At 31.4% G+C, this 21,774-nt stretch overlaps 1 protein-coding gene across 1 annotated transcript; it reads left to right on the top strand.

Annotated features, from left to right (window-relative positions):
- Window positions 1-414: 414 nt before the first annotated feature.
- Window positions 415-1,653, top strand: LOC111690447 (soma ferritin-like). Its single transcript, XM_023452925.2, has 2 exons — window positions 415-575; window positions 690-1,653. The coding sequence occupies exons 1-2, from the start codon at window positions 416-418 to the stop codon at window positions 1,244-1,246; spliced, it is 717 nt and encodes a 238-aa protein (XP_023308693.2). The 5' UTR covers window position 415; the 3' UTR covers window positions 1,247-1,653.
- The last annotated feature ends 20,121 nt before the right edge of the window (window positions 1,654-21,774 follow it).

Below are 21,774 nucleotides of genomic sequence, written 5' to 3'. Positions count from 1 at the left end.
GATATGATAAATGCAGTAAGCATTAGCATTTTATCCAATTCTTCTTCTATTTTATTTAATTCTGAAGTAATCTGTAATTTCAAGTTTGTCCAAATTTTAAAACAATTTAAACATTCAAGTAAACTACTGCTCTAAACCCTCTAAATACTACATTAAAGCTTAAAGAAGTTTTCGAGATCGAACAGTTTTAGGATCGCGATTAGCTTCTCTATCAATATACTTTAGCTATTTCTCTAAACTAGAACTAAGAAATGGTTAGGAACTTTAAATATAACTTTCTGATGCTACATATTTATGTGATTAATCATAATCTAATTATTTTTTTAAGAATATACTTAGAAAAAAGAATTTAAACCGCAGTGAGTCTTTATTATTTTCTTTAAAACATAATTTTACTCAAGAAAATATAAATTAGATGCTTGTAACAATCGAACAAAATAACATGTACAGAACACGCGAAATAATGAAAACTTTTATTGTTGTTGTTTTGTTGGCGGTTATTTGTGCCGTGACAAAAACTGAAGATGTTTGTCACAATCATGTAATTAGAGCTTGTTCTGGTGATAGTTACTCTGGTGAGTATATTATTGTTAAGGAGTATTTAAATATATTATTGGGAATGTAATAAGTAAATGTTTTTAGCTAAACAACAGTATTTACATATTTTATTATTTAATATCAATACTTAGGCTCCATTTGTAGTTCCCGTAATGGTGGTATTAATCACATCGAACCAGAGGTTCAGGCTTATATTAATTCCCATTTTATTAAATCTTTTGAATATTTGTTGATGGCCACATACTTCAATTCCCGCGAAAAGAATAGACCTGGCTTTCAAAGACTCTATCAAGGTCTCTCCGATCGTTCATTCGATGACGGCATTGAAATTATCAAACAATTGTCCCGCCGTGGTGGCAAGCTTGATTTGAATGTTATTCACGAAAGTCCCGCTAGACTTGAGAAAAAACTTATAAACTTGGAAACCGATGAATTGCACTCTTTGGCTATAGCCTTAGATACTGAGAAAGAATTGTTCAACGGTGCTATTCATATTCACACTCGATCTCTTCATGCTAGTGAACGTGACCCTGAAATGGCTCAGTATATAGAGGAGAATTTCTTGAGCAAACAAGCTGAAACTGTACGTAAATTGTCTGGTTATACAAACGACTTGGCCAAGATGATGAATCACAGTGATCCCTCGTTGGCTGTCTATTATTTCGATGAATATTTAAGAAAGCAATAAAATTATTTTATCAGTATAAAATATTCATATATTTTGAAAACAAATGTTATATTATAATTCAGATCTTGTTAACAACAAGATCTGAATTATAAGGATTTTAATGTAAATTATAAAAACTAATTGTAAACATTTTAAATTAATTAGTATTTTAACAATTCAGAATGTTATACTATACAATCTTAAAGATTTTTCATATATCGATTTTAAAAATTGTCTTTTATAAGGAATTGGTTAATTATTATTTCACCATTATTTGAATACGATTTCCAAAGTGTTATTGAACACAGAGAGAAATTTACGCTTTAAATTTACACATGAATTTTTCAATAACATCCGCTGTTAAATTATGTACGAATAGTTGTCAAATCAACAATAAAAATATAAAAAATACACCAAGTTATCATATCAATACAAAAAAAAAAATAATTAATACTTAATACTTACATGATATAGTTAAATTACGGGGTATAATTTCGGACTGAAAACGATGTGCTATCAAAGTGACAATGTTATGTTATTAAACAGAACGTTACGTTGTCGAAATTATGACAATGCTCTATCGAAATCACAACGATGCATTGCTAAAAAACCAACAAAGCGTAATGAAAATAACAACAATGCATTCTTATATTGACAACGATGCGTTAGTTAGTTTGAAAGAAAGGTGTATACACATCAAATCCGAACAGGCTTCCATCGGGCCTGTTGTGCGCTCCTTAACCAGTGCCACGAGTGGGAATCGAACCCACCACCTCCGGTCTACCAGACTAGAACACTAACCACTAATCTGCCGGAGACAACTAAAATGAATACTAGGTTCTATCACATGGGTAAATGTTAACTACTGTAGGAAGCTCACTTTTTACAACGGATTGTATTCGATTTCGGTACTACTGGTTCTACTAGTTCTTCCACTATGAGTATGTATATAAATCATTCCCGGATCGGTCGCTAATTGGCGATGATAATGAATGAATTATCAATCGTAAATAACTTATTACTTAATAATTATATCGTTGTCAAATTTCGCACAATATCATCTAAATAAAGAGATTTTTACATGAGGGCTCATAAGGGAGTAGGGGTAAATATGGACCTAGAGGAAGTTACGTCTACTTCAAAGTTATTTATGGAGAATTTAAAAGTGTTATTAGTGTTTATAGTGAATTTTGACCTTCAAGTTATTTTTTAAACTGGAGTTTGTATGGGGGCTAGGGTCAATTGAGGCCCAATCATTACAATTACCGGTAGTGTCATTTAAAGTTATATAAAACTAAGTTTTAACAACTTTTGTTGACATGACATATCATTTAACTTAATTATAAGCCCAAAGGCCCTATTCATGGGGTATGGTTGTATGGGGTCTAGTCGAAATAATGGACCGATTTTGACAATTTTCAATAGGCTTCGTTATTGGGCTAAAAACCGTTTGTGCAAAATTTCATTCAATTATCTTAAAAATTACGGACTGTACCTTGCGCACTAGGTTTACGGATATAGCTTAATCGACTCAGAAAACGATTCTCAGACGAATAGTATACTTTGTAGGGCGAATATTTTTGTATGTTACAAACATCAGCACAAACCCAATATACCCTCCCCACTAAAGTGATGTAGGGTATAAATATCATTTTGGACTAGCAATAGCATTTATACAAAGGAAGCTTTCAAAAGTTATACCTATACAGGCCCATTCAGAATAGTAAACTCCCAGCGAGTTTGTTTCCTCTTCTACCTAAAGCAGGGAAAAGTAAACAAACTCGTGGGTACAATTTGTTCATATTTGGCCTGCTGAATGACAGTTTTTTTAAATATTTGATATAGGAAGTATATATAATTATATGATTACTCAGAATCCCATTTAATCTTTTATATTTTCAGAATTAACTAAAACCGCAATTAATGCATTATAATGATTTTCTAAAGTGGTTTTTCGATTAATAATAATTTATTATTCAATTTGCTGCAATTTATTAGTTTCTTGTCTCTTCAAGTTTTTAAATAAAATTTGCCCAAAATACCCTGTACTTCTAAAATGAACATAATGGCAATATTGTTTGATATAAACAAATTTTTATGGTTAAATTAACTCTCCCTCTCTGTTTTTATCAACACTTTTTCGCTTTATCATGTTGTTATGGTTTTTTTCTAAGGTTGTTTACATTTTTTGTTTTTGTTTTCGTTTGTGTTTTCTGTTTATTTTTGTCTACACTAAATTTGTTTGTCGAATACATACAAATTGTTCTTGTTATTTCTAGAATAGTATAAAATGATCAATACAACGTCATTTTTGTTAAGTGTTTTTTTCTTTGTCTATGACGAAATTATTCGATGATTTCTCTAAATAATGTGACACAAATGAGTGCGGACTGCAAAAAATAAATAATGAACGATATACGAAATTAAAATAAATCTTTCGACATTTCGTTCTTTATAAGATCACTAAAAAGGTCTTACTTAAAGGGCCTAACGCCACCCTCACACTTATCAAATATTGTTAAAACAAGATTATAAACTCAATTTTGTATTAGAAGTGGCCCTTTTTGTTTGCTATTACTGATTATCGGCAGATCAGAAAATAATCGTAAAACAATTTATTAATGTTGAATTCTCCTCGCGGGCATATTACCTTGATGAAAGATCCCATCTTCGTGTAATTGCAATTCTGGGTACTAGAGTACCTCTAGTTTGCCGGAACTATAAACTAGTGATGAATAAGAGAACCACATAATCCCGGCACATTCGGGGTTCTGGGTTTATACCGAAATTCGAGGGAAGTAAATGTCTGTTTCAAATCTGATACATGGTAAATCCTATAATTCTGAATAAGCTCGGAGCTTTACCGATAAGGAGTGGCTGTTGGACTAGGCGTAAGAAATTAGAGGTCCATTCGGGTGGCACATGGTTGCTGTGGTTTAAAACCAAATTACCGAGAAGAGAATGTTGTTTCAAAGACTGATACACAGTAAAGTTTATAATTCTGAATAAGCTCGAGTACATGAGCGAAGTGCTTGTACATGGACCGGCAGAATGATGTCTAAAACACCGGCGTGTAATATGGGCAAATCTAGTCTAGTCAGCTCATCCAGTGGTTAAGAGAATAATAACGTAAAATTAGGCCAACAGGATAGGTCTTCATGTAAAGCTCTTCGATATTTTTGCGGCGAATAATGTTTTTGTTAATGAATAATGTTCGTTTAATTATACCCTACACCACTTTAGTGGGGAGGGTATATTGGGTTTGTGCTGATGTTTGTAACGCAAATAATATTGGTCCTAACCCATCTTAAGTAAACCAATCGGCTCAGAAAGAAACAAATTTTCAGTCGATTTAGTAAACCTTGTTTTCAAACTATAGGACGCAATTTTTAAGATAATTCAATAAAATTTGGTATATGATATTCTATTATCCCTGGGACGACGTTTAACATCGGTCCATTATTTCACCTAGCCTCCATATAACTGAACCCTCTAAACCTTGTAATCAAACTACAGGCCACAATTTTGGAGATAATTTAATGAAATGTGTCACATGATCATTTATGGTACCGTAGACGAATCCTATTGAAAATGGTTAACATCGGTCCATTATTTCACCTAGCATCCATACAACTGAATCCGCCGAATAGGTCTTTTATGTTGATAATTATGTTTAATATACTCGTATCTCGACAAAAAGCTTCAAAACCCAGTTCTATACTATACTTGATGACCCTCACGAATTATATAATTATGACCCTAGCCCCTATGAAAAGCCCCCATCAAAATTTCACTTAAATGTTCACAGTTTTATTAAACAATAAATGGCAAGGTACAATTCACAACTAAATCACATTTTATTTTTATAAAAGGTGGAGGGTATTTATTATATGGTCGGCCTTGTCTGACTATAATTTCTTACTTGTTGATTTTTAGAATTGGACTTTATAAGGTAGCTATGACAATATATGGGTCAATCGACTAAATAATTGTGTATGTATGTAAACCACATTTGTGGTTTTTGTATTAATATTGACATTCTAGAGAAATTTATCAAAAAAGTACTTCCAAAGAAGTGAAAAAGAAGTAGGAGTTATGTCCCTTTTATTTAAATATACCTTAAATTTAAAACAAAAAATGTATTCTTTTCGCTTCTTTGGACCACTTTTACAGAAGGTAAAAGAAATCACTTATTGATACTTTTGAAGTGGTGATAAATGTTATTCTTTTGGAAGTACTTTTACGTTTTATTTTAGCTGGGTAATTATTTCATCCATTTTCCGGGAATATGTATATTTATATGGAAGCTATTTAAAATTTTGAACCGATTGTCAAATAAAAGTTTCGTTTTTTACTTTTTATGGAAAGGTAACATTTTCGAAAATCAACATTAAAACGTATAATATAAATAATAATAAAGGATCATAAGAATAAAATGTTTATTAAATCAAATAAATTTAACCCCTTTAAAATCCTGACAACATCTGTTTCCTAAACTAATTATTACTAAATATGTATATGTATGTGGCAATAAACATAAATTTTGATATTTAGCATTGTTTTGTAGTTTTATAGTGAAAAAGGAAATTTTTCCTAAACAAAACTATAGAAAGATGAAAATTTAAATTGCTTTTATTGTTATTAAAATGCATAAATTAATTTTTATTGCATAGAAAAAAACCCAAATAGATTTTAAACATGCCAAACTCATTTGTTCATTTTCCAACACACTTTCATTAAAACACCTTTTTCTTCAACTTTATTATTTTCTTGGTTAATTTAAAACCAAAAATTTATGTTTCTTACAGTTGGAGTTCAAGGAACATTAAATCGAATGTAGAGAGAGAGAGAGAGTAGAGGAATAATTTCTAAAGAAAAACACCTTCTGTGGTTATTAAAAGACATTCAATAGTTTGTGTATAAAAAGGAGTCAATTTATGGATTAAAAGCAACACATGAGACCACATTAATGACAGAGATTTTCTATATAATTTTCATTTATTTTTTTTTTTTTGTTGTTAAAGAAAAATAAGATTCTTTTATGGTTTAACAAATGAAACATGAATGACCACATTTATGACCCTGAACTTAATTATAGTATCATAAGAACGGAAACAAAACATATAACTCCCCCTTTATAGCAGACAATAATGTTTAAGTTTGAATGTGTATGGGCAATAAAATTATGTTTTTACCACTTTTATTGCAGATGCCCAGGCAACACACTCCTTTGAGTTGATGGGTAGTATGGACATGTTTTAAGTATCCCAATTAATATTAAGTGGATTATAATATTATGACCCAATACAATTGTACTTTAGCAATGAGTACCAACTGCCTTTTAGGACTCATTAACCCATTCATTTATCTTATTTCATCTACCTTAATTTTATACTTATTGTATGCATGTCTATTTGTATGTCAAACATTACTAGAGGGACATTTCAGATATTTCTAGTTATTATTTCTAAGATACTCTTTCCCTGTATCTGCAAATATGTATTGTGATGTTTAAATTTCTCTTTTATTTAATTGTTATTGTGTTTATTGTATATTAACTTGTATGACAAACAGAGGTGTACCTCTAAAGGCCCTTGGTTTGTGGTTGTGGTAGTTTAGTGCTCACGAAAAAGTCTAGTAGAATCGAAAGGAACCCCGTTTTGCTAAGACCACTCATCTCGTCAGATGTAGTATTAGTTCCAGTCTGTAACTTCAAAAGGTCTTCAAGTTATAAACCAGATATATCACCAAGATTGTTTACGAAAAATATCAAGAAAATTGTTCCTCTTAACGTCTAGAGCAGAGCATTCTTAGGGAAGCCGAATGTCTACCTAGCACCCTGTGTGAACAACTATCAATCTCGATACATCCCGTCTGTTTCGGATTATAAGTTGTCTTCTGCATTTGTAGCTGTAAGCTCCCCCCGGGGGCATGTTACCCTGGCGGGACCTTCGCACTGGTGTTATTGCAATCCCCGGGTATAAATAGGTGGCCAATACCTCCAATCTGACCGATATTGAAAAATTGGTTACAGTCTACTGTTTGGCTTAGTCCTTGCATAGATTGCCAGAGGTCACACCAGAGCACCGCAAAATCTGTCCAGTAGCACGTAGGACTATGTAGCGGCTGTGGTTTAAACCTAATTTTGCGGGGAGAGTAAGTGGCGGTTAAAAGACTGATGCATGATAATAGTCAATATTTCGGGACAAGTTCGGTGCTTTTACCGAGAACAACAGATACCTCGCAGTCGACTGCCTGCGATGAGTTGGTATTAATTGTATATGGTACGGAATAAAAGGGAGGTTCGGCGGGCCTTACCCCACCCGTTTACCTAATGAATGTGTCGTATAAATGAGATGTGTGCTGAGTTGAGTGATGATGGATGAAAGGTATCATATACATTTGATACCATTGAATTTTCCTTCCTTGTCCAAATATGTTTAGGGTTTACTCAGAATTACCACAGTGTGTCCCTGTGAGTAAGAATAATGTCTACGGCTTATTGATGATCGTACATCGGTTTACCGGTGACGTCTATAGGTGCTGTTGCCGAATCAACAGAGGCCATCCAATGGTCAAGAGATTAGATAGCTCGAGTACTCCAGCAAAGTACTTGTGCATGGGCCGGTCAGAACCAATGTACAAAAATTGTCACCTGCGTTCTTCATTGAAGAACAAAGCGGCGATGATAGACCGTTCTCAAGTGTATCCAGTGGTTGAAAAAGACCACCGTGAGATAAGGCCATCAAGGCAGGTGCTCACGTTAAAAATCTCGGCATTCCTGTAGCTGCAAGCGTTCTCAAAAGGACTTCAAGTTATAACCCAGATATCTCACAAAAGTTTTTTATTCAAATATCAAGGAAACTGTCGCTCTTAGAGGCTAAAGCAGGTTATTCTTTAAGAAGTTGGCTTACATGTCTACCTATCACCCAGTGTCTAGTTATTACTGCTATCAACCTTGATATACCTCGTCTGTTTCAGGCTATAAGTACATTTCATAACTATTTCTTGATTCTAGTTTCAGCCTTTGGAAGAAATATCTTGTTGTTTAGCTTTGGAGACAACCAGAGCAAAGTTCGTTTTGGCTGGCTCATCTGCATGTTCATTTCTTAAGTAGTCAGTCCCTATGGGCTGGAACCCAGACAGCTATCCAGATGTCAAGTCTGACTAATAACGAAGTGGTAGTGTAAGAGATTACAGTTGTCATTTAGTACTAGACATTGTAAATTTGACCGTTAAGACTTTCTGGTCAATTTAATTATCTGATTAATCTGACTTGCAAAAGGACCTTCAGATACCAAGTTAAGCTAAAATGTTAACTTCACAAAATGACTGGATGTTCTTAATTGTTTTTTTCGATCTTACAGAAAATACTTAAATGTTAATAAATAAATTATGGAAATAAACATATTGTAAGAAATTTCAACAAAAATGACTTGAAATGAATCACTCTTTTGAATTCTGAAACTTTGGTCCATAATTGACCAAAGCTCTGTTTCGAAAATTACACTAAAGCTCATATTAAAATTGATAAAAACATTTGGAAATTCTAATTATTTTAAGTATTTCGCTTAAAAATTAAACCAAATTTTATAAGGATCGTTCGTAAATTGTCACAAAATTCTAAAGTTGCCCATTGCTGCTCAATATTGGTATAAGTTTGCCAATTGCGTCACACACATCACACAATTTTATTACGTAGATTTGATGATGGTTTTCATGTGATTTTCCTGTCCAGTCATGTTCTACCACCACCACCATCCAAAATAATCATAAAATAATTATAAAATTATAATTATTATATGTATATGAATATAATCATGTAAGAAGAGAACGTAGTAGATTGCCATCCATATAATTGTTATATTCCATATGTAATGTAAGTTTTACGTGTATTTTAGACATTTTATAAAACGAAAATTAAACCGTAAAATATAAATTTCATTTAAAGATTATGAAATAATTTCATTGCGCTATAAATTCTATTTGTTATTGAAGAAAAACTTGAGGCACACATTTCCTTAATTACCATAACAAATTGTTTAATAATCATATAATGATTTGAACAAGCACTACTGCTACTGTGTCTTTAGGAATTGTATGCAATTTAATAGAAATAATCACAATTTGAAACAGAAAATTAAGGTAATTTTCCATAGAATAAGGGTTAACATTTATGATGACTACTTGGTTTTGTTGTTATAGTTTAGTAGCTGGTTTTGAGGCAATAGATTCAGCGAATGTAAGTCTATTTGATCCATAATATCAGGTATGCTCAGAGTAAAGTATATCGGAAAATATTGAAACAGAAAAATGCCATTAATGTAATAAATTCATTGTAACTAACTATTAGTATTCGAAATTTTTCGAAATAAATCCGTCAACCCAAAAGGAACTGAATAGAGTACGAACTAAAAATAAAATTTATATTATCTGACAGATAATCAGTTGTATAATTCTTACAATATTGTCACGATGATACCCAATTGGTATTTTTCTCCGATCAATTGAAGTTAGGATAACATTAATTTCTGCTTTATAAAATCTCTAAGACCAAGACATCCAAAAATAATAAATTCTATAATAAACCTAACTGATCTTTAAACATTTTTTTACTTCCAATTTCAAAATGCCTTAAACATTGCAAAGTAATAAATTCTGCAATAAATATAGTCTAAATACGAAATTTTTAATAAAATATTTTAGACAGAAAATGTTAACAGAAGATTATCAACAAAGAATATAAATTGTGTTAAAAAAAAAATTAATAATACACGGGTTTCTAGGGGACGTAGTTTGAAGAAATAGACCCCTAACTGATATGATATATGGGTTTAAAAATGTATGTGTTAATTCTTATCATTAGGTTTTATTGATAAAAATCGTACACTATTTTAATGTTTAACGGGCATATTGGATGATTATGCAAAAATTACAAATTTTCCAGATCGTGTATCGGAAGCAGAAAATGTTAGGAGCTGCGAGATGCAGGAATCTGTTATTATACGGATGGCTCTGAAAGACCAAATGATTTTGGAGAATTAACCATAATACTATAAAATGTGTTGGATTGAATAAGGTAAACTGATAAGGGACTATAATGGACCGAATAAGCTTTATGAGGTAACCCAAGACCACTTGGTGATAATCCGCATTCAAAATGGGAATGTATTTGCTTTAAAAGAAAAGGGATCTAGAAGAAGTTAATCTGATGAATGCTAAACTATTCGACGCAACGAGGGCTGAAAGGCAAAAGAACCCCATACTTGATATAATGAAACAGTGTATGAAGCCACTAAAGTCGACACAAACAAGAGATTTTTGGGTCTAATGTGAACAGTTCCAAAGCCTGTAATTGTTCTTCTTTAGCTAGGCGCCAGATTTTGGGTCATCTGTTCAATATCTTCTAGTATTTAAGCGATTGTTCTGTGTTTTGTACCTCAATTAGAGATAGCACACAAGTTGTTTTCGTTTCGGTATTTTCAAGAAAGTAGCTAACTTAAATTTCCGTCCTGGAAATTTTCTCTTCGGATATTACTTGAAGTTCTGCACCAGTCCAAGGCTTTAACGAAAGAACATTTAATCCATTTAGCCGAGTCCTCTCCTTTGCAGTTGAAGATCAACCAGCCCCTCCTTTGCAGTTGAAGATCAACCAGGAGCAGCCTGCAAACTGGGGCTTTATTACGACTTTCTTTAGCTTTAGCTCTTTAGCTATTATAATGTTTTTATTAAAAATACAACAGTGCGAAGGTATATCATGTGCAATTAGTAAACCATGATATACATAAATATTTAAACAAGTTAGGAAAGTATAGCCGGACTTGGCCGAGCATATCATACCCTACACCAGTTGTAAATTTCTTTCAAATGTGATTTATTTTAGCAAATAAAATATTTATGTTGAATTTTATTTCAATTGCGACATATTGAAGAAAAACTAATTTTCTGAATGTGGGCTAGAGATTAAAGGACTGCACAAGACAACAATAATGCGACAATTTGTTAAACAAATATCGTGTGCGCTATCATAAGCAGGCCTTTAATACGTATATTATAAAATTAAGAGGAGAGATTTATGTCTACATATATAAACGTTTTTTATGTAGCTTTTCATCGTGATATTAATGTTTATATTAATTATATTATATTTTACATTTATATTAATATTGCGCTTATCATATTATCCTGAAGTGGATTTTAGATTTCAGAACATGCATGTTTTAATCACTAAATCGTCATAATCATACGAAATAAAATTTTATATATTTTAAGACATATTATCTCAACCACCGGTTATGTTTAATTGGTAGATATTTTGTCTGAAAACTGTCAATTTAACGTTAGGATAAAAAAACAGACATTGGGATAATGAGGGTAGGTAATTGGTATAAATAATAAATTAAATTAAACAAAATATTCTCAACAAAAATTTTTTAATTTGAATACATCTTAACTTTTAATTTTTTTACAAAGAACTAATAAAGATAAAGACATGAAATTTGGGAGTCTGCAACTCCATATTTGTAAATATAACATATATTTTTTTATAAAAAAACTGACTATAGAAAATAAGGATATTAAAGGATTAAAATTTAAAAGGACATTTTTTTATTTTTTTTATTCTAACATTTTAAAACTATTTTATTTGTAAAAATACTGTTATTCTCCTCTTTCAATCGATACCTATATTGACCTACTAGACCAAACCAAATTTAAGCTAAATATAATTATACTTACTCTTCCTTTTAAACTTTAAAGTCCTTTTAAAGGAAGAAACGATCAGAAAATAAAAAACCAAAAATGTAGTTTAACTATATCAAGTATGTAGTTTCCAACGTATAGGATCTTGCTCATGTGTGCAACAATTTTTCCCAATTTGTTGTACGGTGTTATATAGAATATGCAGGCACCTGACTGTGACTATTAATCTGTAAGAGGAGTGGTCTCTTTAGTACTTTATCATTATTTAAAAGAAAAAGTATTTTGAAGTTACTTTAAAACCTTTGTTCTTCAATGAAGAACTCAGGTGGTAATTTTTGTACATTGGCTTTGACCGATCCATGCACAAGTACTTTGCTGGAGTACTCGAGCTATTTAATCTCTGACCATTGATTGGCTTCCGGTGGACCGAACTACGATCCAGCAATAAGCCGAAGACATTGTTCTTACTCACAGGGACATATTGTTTTAATTCTGATATGAACAGAGTATACTCTACACATATCCTGACAAGGAAGGGAAATCCAATTTTATCATATGTATATGATACATTTCATCCATAATTATTCAACCCAGCACACATCTCATTCATATGACACATTCATAAGAGAAAAAACACACGACAAATTCATTAGATAGACGGGTGGGGTAAGGTCCGCCGAACACTCACATTCATCCCGTACCATATACAATTAATACCAACACATTTCCAACACTTAGTCCCACAGTCACTCCTCTGTGGGGTATGTGTTGTTTTCAGCAACAGCACCGAACTTATCCCGAAATATTGACTTTACCTTGCATCTGTCTTTTAACCGCCACTTACTCTCCCCGAGAATTTGAGTTTAAACCACAGCCACTACGTGGATCCCGAATGAACCTGAACCTACTGACCTGGCAGGACATAGTCCTGCCGGCAACTGGCCACCCGTAGTACCAGATGATGCGGTGATCTGGTCTGACATCTGTCAATCTATGCAAGGACTTAGCCAAGCAGTAGACTGTAACCAATTTTTCAGTCCCGACCTGACTGGAGGTATTGGCTACCTCTTTATACCCCTGAATTGCAATAACGCCAAGGTAACATGCCCTTGGGGGGACTAATGTTTGTATAAAAACTGTCATATATCATTACAATTAAAAATTTGAGAAAATAGTGGTAAATATGTATGTATTTATATAAATCAAATTTGGCATAGCCGAATAAAAACATTCTTACTATTTTCAATTTATTTATAATATTTTATATTTTTGCACTGAACCGCAAAAAAATGTCCAGATAAGAAATCTTTTATTATCACTTATAGCAAACATTTCATAATCAAAATTCAATGACATTATCTTCAAAGTATTAAGACATGTGTGTACTTTTTTTATTTAAAAGAATAACTTTTTTTAGAAGTAGGTTCTTTTTAAAACAAGGCAAATAAAACTTAAAATAAAAATCACAGTAACATGGCGGTATATTTATTTATTTTTTATATTTTTTTTTTTTTGATTAACCACTAAATCAATTAAATATTAATGGCAAACATATTTTGTTTAGCAGAAGAGAAATGAATGAAAAAAAGAAACGAAAGCCGTGTGCATTATTTTTTGTTTTTGTTTGATATTGATAAGACGAACACAATATGAGTGCGACTATTATTCAATTGAGTTGTTAAAATAGTATTAAATAATTGAGAAAAATAACAACTTGTTTTTAGTAAATAAGTACATCTTTTGTTAGATTATGAAAAATGATCAATTGGTCTGTCTGGCTATATATGTAAATAGAAGTATATTTACGTCATTTTTATAATAAGTCCTTATTAGTTTAAACAATTAAATATTTGTCATTTTGTATTCGTGTGGAAAATGTATTCATAATATGGAACCTAAAACTATCTCATCGAATGTTCTAGTGTTTTTTTAATAATCGTCTCAATTTAAGTTAAGAGTCGCTTAAGTTATTTAAATTTGTATTATTAAAATTATAAAATTATAAGTTCAACTTACATGCCTTTTAGTTTTTGAATAAACCTGAAAAAAATTAAAAGATAATATTTAAAAAATATAAAGTTAAGTCAACTAAAAATACTTTATGTGTCATTTAAAATTATACTTTTATCCGAAATCCGTATATATATTACACTATTTCTCTAAAAGTATTCTGAAAAAATGTACATATGTATGGCACAACCCCGCTCTGAAAACCTTCATAAGTGTGTACAAATCTCTATAAAATATTTATTGAAATATGTCTCCAGAACTTTTACTTTAGAAGATATTTTGAGAATTGTGGATTGTGTACTACAGAATTTATGCAAGTTATTTATTTCATTTAAGGAATTTATTTCAGAAAAAATATCTGTATATTATTAAAGAAACCTTGTTTGTGATCCAGGCTTAAAATGGACCGATGTGTTCCTTACTTAAATCATAAAGGCTAGCGTAAGAAGCGTCAAATATATTTCGAAAAAAAAAACAAAAACTTTGGATTTCATGACATCAATTAATTTTTGTATTAATGGTACACAGAAAAAACTAAAAATGAGTTTTAATTATCAAAAAAAAAAAATTGTATCAAGTAAAAATTTGTAAAAAAATAAAAATATATATTTTTTCCAAATAATGAATAATTCAGAACAATTAATGTCAATAATTAAGACAAGTTTTAACATTGATTAATTTATTAATTAAATAAATTAAACTGTTTGATAGTGAATTATTTAAAAATCAATTAAGAAGGTTATTAAAACAATCAAATTATTAATCGATTACACACAACGTTAAAGGAATACTAGACCTTTAACAATGCGTTCAGCATTTACAAAAATCACTTTATTGTCATATTTAACATATAAAGTGTTTCATAAATTATCAAGAATCTTGAATATTATATGCCTAAAATTATATTGACTATTTAAGAATTATAAATATTGCTAGCACAAAAATTCAAAATAAAATATTAAAAATAAACCTAAAATTGAAAAAGAGGCCAGAAACTTATTTTAATCAATTAAAAAATTAATTGAATTAATTAAAAATTTAATCAAAATTTTACACTTAAGTTTCAAACAGTTTCAGAAAACGAGATAATTAAGACAAATAAAAATTTGTTTAAATAAAAAATAAAACATGTTAATTGAAAATAAACTACCGATAATTTTTTCTGTGTAATTATTGAGTTCTATGACAATACCCATAGAACTTAAGTTTTTTTGACTTAATTTCGGACGGCAGTGTGTGAGGTTGGTAAAGTTATGGACCAATCTAAATGATTTCCAATCGAAGAATAAATTCCATTAAATTATGTTAGTTAGTTAGTTAGTTAGTTAGTTAGTTAGTTAGTTAGTTAGTTAGTTAGTCAGTTAGTTAGTTAGTTAGTTAGTTAGTTAGTTAGTTAGTTAGTTAGTTAGTTAGTTAGTCAGTTAGTCAGTTAGTTAGTTAGTTAGTTAGTTAGTTAGTTACTTAGTTAATTAGTTTTACAAAAGTTCATTTGTTGTAATCTTTTCAGTTTCTAAAGGTTCAGAGGAGAATGTCGAAGAACTGCTACCGCCCTATTGCGCTGCTTACACGTCAGTGGCAATTTATGTATACATTATAGGAAACGTCATCAATGTATACTAGACACATTGGTATGTTATACACAATCATCGGATGGACCTGATCGTATACCAGACACAGAATATGTCGGAAACTTTGTAACGTTGACAACAGATAGAATGTCTTGGTCAAGTGGAACATTCGAGCATATACCAGTAGGAATCCGTTGGGGCTGGGGTTCTATATTTAAGATCCAAAAACAGAAATATACCACCGTTTACCAAAACATAACACAAGTTTTCAGGCCTAAGTACGAGCTATAACGGAATGCGTAAATTGGATTATAATAAATATGGCGCCCACAACACTTATTTATATTTACCGACAGCCAGAAGACAGTTAGGGCGATATCACGTAATAGAACTAAATCTAAGACCGTATTGGATTGTAAGAGAGCTTTAACTGAATACTCTTCCAGAGGTAAGGTTTACATCATATGGCTACCAGCCCACTCTGGAGTAGTCGGTAACTAAAGAGCAAATGTAATAGCTTTAAAGGGAAGGGAGCTCGAGACAGTTAAGCTGACAAACGCAAAACCATTCGACGCAACAAAAGCTGAATTAAAAATATGGGTGAGAGGATCTCATAAGCCCTCTTGTAATAATGAAACAGTGGATAGAACCACGGAGATCCTATGGGATGATACTGATGAGAGCAAGACGAAAAATTTCCTTAAAATTAGCAAGTCTGAAGAAAGTATGATGGTGCGTATTCTGAGTGGACACACTGGATTACGAGCACATCTATGCAAAATTGGAAGTGAAACTCTGGAGCACTTTCTTTGCCACTGCTTGACATTTGTCGAAGTTAGATCCAAGTATTTTGCAAGTGATGTTATTCCGGAAATAACATTCCTGACTAACACAAATAGGAAGATTCTTAGGAAACTGAGATTCTGAAGACTGAAAAATAATTCATTCAGTAAACTTTTTGTTTTCACGATAAGGAACTCACAACAGGCTCAATAGCGGCCTAGGTGTTGATTGGATGTAGTATACATCCTCCTATCAACCTAACCTAACTTAGATAGCTCAAGTAACTGAGAATTGCTTAATTTCCGGGATGTAAAAACATTACTTCCGTTTAGAGTCAAACAGATGGGATGGTCTCTGTTGAGTCGGAAACAGCACTTAGAGACGTAACCGGTGCACCAAAGTTCCAATCCATCAAGTAAGCCCACACTTTATTCATAGGGACACACTGTGGTAAATCTGTTATGAACACAGTTTACTCAGAACATAATTGGACAAAGAAGGAAAATTCAATGGTAACCTTTCATGCATCAAGAAAACTTTCATTCATCTCAATTCAACCTAGTACACTTCTCATTTATCCGACACTTATTTCCAATGCTAGGCACAGTCACTCTTCTTTTGGGTATCTCTTGTCATCGGCAACAACACCAAAGTGGTTCCCAATTATAGACTTTACTGGGCATCAGCCACTACCTGAATCCCAAAGGAACCTCAACAAACTGTCCAGCCATGACACTGTCCTGCGGGCAACTGGCCACCCGTATTACTAGATTATGAGGTTTTTCATAAGACCCCATGTCAAATCATCCAAAGACTAGCCAGGGACTGAAATGTCATAACCAGTTATTATTGCCAGCAGACTAGTGGTACAGGTAACACCTCTTTACCCGGGGATTTTAATACACAAAGATAAGGGAAAGGACCTATGTTGGTAATGAGCTAAGGGTATAATTAAAATAAATATTCCAAAAAATCGAATGTGCTCCCTCAGAAATACAACATCCACAGATCTTATCTCAAATTGCATACATATGGTTTTAAAAATAATGTTTTTAAAATTTACTTTAAATGAACTAAAAATTGCTTTCATGTGAACATATCAATCAGCAATCAATCAAATATGCAAATTTCTTTTAAATTTATCAATTCATTTATTCAACTACAAATATTAAAAATCAATGAAATCAATACCGTAACACAGAAGAGAAACAATTGAAACCAGAGAAAAAATTGGAAATAAAATCCTACTATAAGTCAAACAATATTTTAACAAATAGGTTTAGGATTTATACTTATCACAAAATAAATCGCTAAAATAGGCTTACTATATAGAAATAATTGTTGAGGAGGTAAAATAATAAAAACAAAGTAATCTGCAGATAAATCTTTTAAAACCAAAAACACATTCTCAAGTGTATGAGGAGTTTATAGCGCAAAAAATATAAACATTTGTTTTTAAAATTACAAGATTTAAAAATTTATTATTTGCTACAATGGTGCGGTGGCCAAAAGAAGAAAAAGGGATAAATACAATTTGCAAATATGTGATTTGCTAAATTATAGGAGGGGTGAAGTTCTTCTTTTTTTATTTGCCAACTGGTTTTAGTTCAAAAAGTCTGGAGTGGCATGCAAAATACAGCCATCAAATTGAATTTTGACAAATAAATGTATAACAGGGATGTTTTCAAGTTATTTCCGGTACTTTTGTTTCTGTGTGTGTGTTTTTATAGATAAGCCGCTTTTCAAGGTCAATAAGCAAACAAGAAGTTTAGAGACAAACAACAAAAAATTTGCACTTTAAATTTTAAAATTTTAAACATCAGTTGCAAACATTACAAAAAATTTAAACCCTTAACACAAATATTGGTCACTTGTTTAACGTAATATCCCTGGAATAGAGTAACAAATCAACCCCTTTTCGTCTCTAGAACATGAAACAATTGCTGCACAAAATAAATTTGCATACCTTTTTATTTGATTTAGTTTTTGCAATGACTTTAACCCTGCTAAACGTTTATGTTTTTTGAATTTTTGATATTTGGTCAATTTTTGGTCATGCGGAAGTTGCAAGGATTGTCTTTATTTTCATCTTCTCTATACAATTTTTATCTTTAGGGCAACAGGAGGCATCACCATTGATTGTTCTTCATATATAACACACAACTGTACTTTTATAACGCTACAAATTTCAGGCAAATGCCACCACCTCCATTTTTATTTACTCATACTTTTATGGACTTTATTCATGCCACCAGAGAATGAATTGAAGCACATGTTACTGTGGCGTCATCAACAGCAAAATATGAAAAAGTATTCTAATGTCTATTAATTAAGAGGGCTGCATGAATATTTCATTTTTCAAAGATAGGCTAACACCCATTTATATGCTTATCGCTAAAACATCTGTAGGTTCATATCTACTTAACTATACCAGAATGATAGACTAAGAACCTATAACAACGGATGTTAAGATTTGGGGTAATAATTATATCATATATATTTCGACACATCAAAATATATTACTGATTTTCGGGCCTCATATGACCTATGGCCGAACTTGCCCTACATGTTTTGTATCTCTTAAGGAGTAATATCGGACAAAGATAGATAGATTGATAGATAGATAGATAGATAGATAGATAGATAGATAGATAGATAGATAGATAGATAGATAGATAGATAGATAGATAGATAGATAGATAGATAGATAGATAGATAGATAGATAGATAGATAGATAGATAGATAGATAGATAGATAGATAGATAGATAGATAGATAGATAGATAGATAGATAGATAGATAGGTAGGTAGGTAGGTAGGTAGGTAGTCATCAAATCCGAAGAAACTAATCAGTGGCACATGTGCGAACCAAACTCACCAATTCCGGTCTACCAGACTAGAAATAAACTACCGGATGACATTATACAGAAAATTATTGTGAAGAAATTCGGCATATAAATACAAATCTAATAAAGATCGTTCCGCAGTTGTCCCTACTACCTACCAAAAATAACCTCATAGTCAATATCTTACGATAACTGTAATAACTTACATAAGTTATTATTTGCAAGTGACCACAGCCTATTCCATCTTCTTGTTGTAACTTAAAAGAGTATATAACTCATTTTAATTATAACATTATTAATTTCCACACCTTACAACATATTCATAACTTTAGTCGAAATTTCTAAGTATTAAATATTTTAAATTTAATTATCAAAATTTTATTTTCATTCATATATTTTCCTAAAAGTCAACAGCCAGAGTAAGTAAATTAAAAGCCAATAAATCATAATTTGTAAATAAAATTAGTCTGGGAACTATTTCGAAGCTGTTGCTGTTGTTTGTTTTCTTGTTAGAATACGACAAATAACAAACACAACCAAAAAAGAAACTTTATTGAAAATTCATTAATGTCCATAACAAAAGTCTCCTAAACATATGTGACTGTAGTATAAGGAACTTAAGTTCTGGACGACATAAAAAGAACATGTTGCATTAGAACATGAAGAATTAGATTTCTAATATGTGAAGAATTGATATTTGACGTCCTCTGCTGGCTATGAATGCTGAACACTGCAAGATATTTTCAAAACTTTGTAATTGTTGTTTTTTTGTATTATTTTCCTTAGATTTTGGGTGAAAGTGCACACTAATGCATTTACTATAGTTATTGTTGGTCAAACATTAAAAATCATGCATGTAAAATAGCTGGGCAAACTTTCGTATCTGTGTGTCTGGCATATGTAGATGAAGTTTTGGATTTTTTTTAAGCAAACAGGAAAAATTGTGGAAGTTTTATTTTTTTCCGAAATAATATTGCTTATTTTGCAATACTATCATAAAGTATAAATCATGAAAGGAGACATAATCCAGCATTTATATTATATTTAAAAACCGCTAAAATATAGTATATTATAAAATTTAATATACATCTGCATATGTATGATTGCATAAGCATATTTTGTAAGTATATTAGGATTAAAATGTTTATACAATTTTTGAAAATTTCAATTCGGCCCTACCCATTCCGCATAGATAATAAAACAGTTCAATGAAATAGTATATCATGTTTTCCGGAGCGTTAGTATATTAGGATTAAAATGTTTATACAATTTTTGAAAATTTCAATTCGGCCCTACCCATTCCGCATAGATAATAAAACAGTCCAATGAAATAGTATATCATTTTTTCCGGAGTGTTAAAAAAAGTTTCCGCGGCAAATGCTATAAAGTTTTCTATATTTATACGTAGAATATGCAAGGATACGGGCTTGTGGAATATTCTGTTAAAAATTTATGTATATTTGTTTTTGAATGGTTTTGGAAAATCGATTTGCCGCGGAAGGTTTTTGCACCAAAGTGACCCTATAAACTGGGTTTCGTTATGAGAGCACTACTGGCTAAAACGATATGATAGGGCCTATGTATGTATGTATGTATGTATGTATGTATGTATGTATGTATGTATGTATGTATGTATGTATGTATGTATGTATGTATGTATGTATGTATGTATGTATGTATGTATGTATGTATGTATGTATGTATGTATGTATGTATGTAAGTCGAAGTCCACTTTTCGACTTTTTTCATTTAGTTAAAAGTCGACTTTTCGACTTTTATTTATTTAATTAAAAGTCGACTTTGAGACTTTTCGACTATAGATATTTTATAAATAGTCCACTTTTTTCAACATTTTCCGACTTTTCGACTATTTTTGACTTGTTTCTACAATTTTCGACTTTTTCCGACTTTTCGACTTTTTTCGACTTTTTGACTTTTTACGACTTTTCGACTTATCGATCTTTTTCGACTTATCGACTTTTTTCACAGACGATAGTCGAGTTATCGACTTTTTTGGAACAAAATAGTCGACTTCGACTTTTTTCGACAAAAAGTCGATTGTTCGATTATTCGAAAGTCGATTTATAGAACCCTAGTATTTATGTTTTTTTTTCGCGATACGAGTTTATTATATATAATTATGAACGTAGCTCTAGATGAGATAACCGTTAACCGTTTTCAATAGGCTTCGTCTCCGGTACCATAGAAGATCATGTGACAAATTTCATTAAATTATTTCCAGAAGTTTGATTACAAGTTTTCAAGACCTATTCGGGGGTTCAATTCAATTGAATAATGGACCGATCTCTTCCCTGGGCAATAGAAGATCATGTACCAAATTTCATTGAATTATCTTCAAAACAGCAAAATTGATTGCAAGGTTTACATGGACGGACGGACAGACGGACGGACATAGCTAAATCGACTCAGAATATGATACTAAGTCGATTGGTATACTTTAAGGTGGGTATAGAACCAATATGTGCATTACAAACTTTAGTACAAACCCAACTAAAGTGGTGTAGGGTATAATAAAGATAACATTTGGAACAATGAATAATCATATTTTGTACAAATATTTACCTCAGACCTAATATGAAATTACGTTGCACTTCCGAATTTTTGAAAGTTATGGTTTATT

Source organism: Lucilia cuprina, chromosome 4, assembly GCF_022045245.1.
Source record: "Lucilia cuprina isolate Lc7/37 chromosome 4, ASM2204524v1, whole genome shotgun sequence".
Taxonomy (NCBI): Eukaryota; Metazoa; Arthropoda; class Insecta; order Diptera; family Calliphoridae; genus Lucilia; species Lucilia cuprina.
The sequence above is the reverse complement of the archived record's forward strand: the minus strand, read 5'-3'. Positions and strand labels throughout refer to the sequence as shown.

Coding starts and splice junctions, on each gene's coding strand:
- LOC111690447 (XM_023452925.2), top strand. CDS start 416: ATGCTTGTAACAATCGAACAAAATAACATGTACAGAACACGCGAAATA. Junction 576..689: donor TTCTGGTGATAGTTACTCTG/GTGAGTATATTA, acceptor ATCAATACTTAG/GCTCCATTTGTAGTTCCCGT.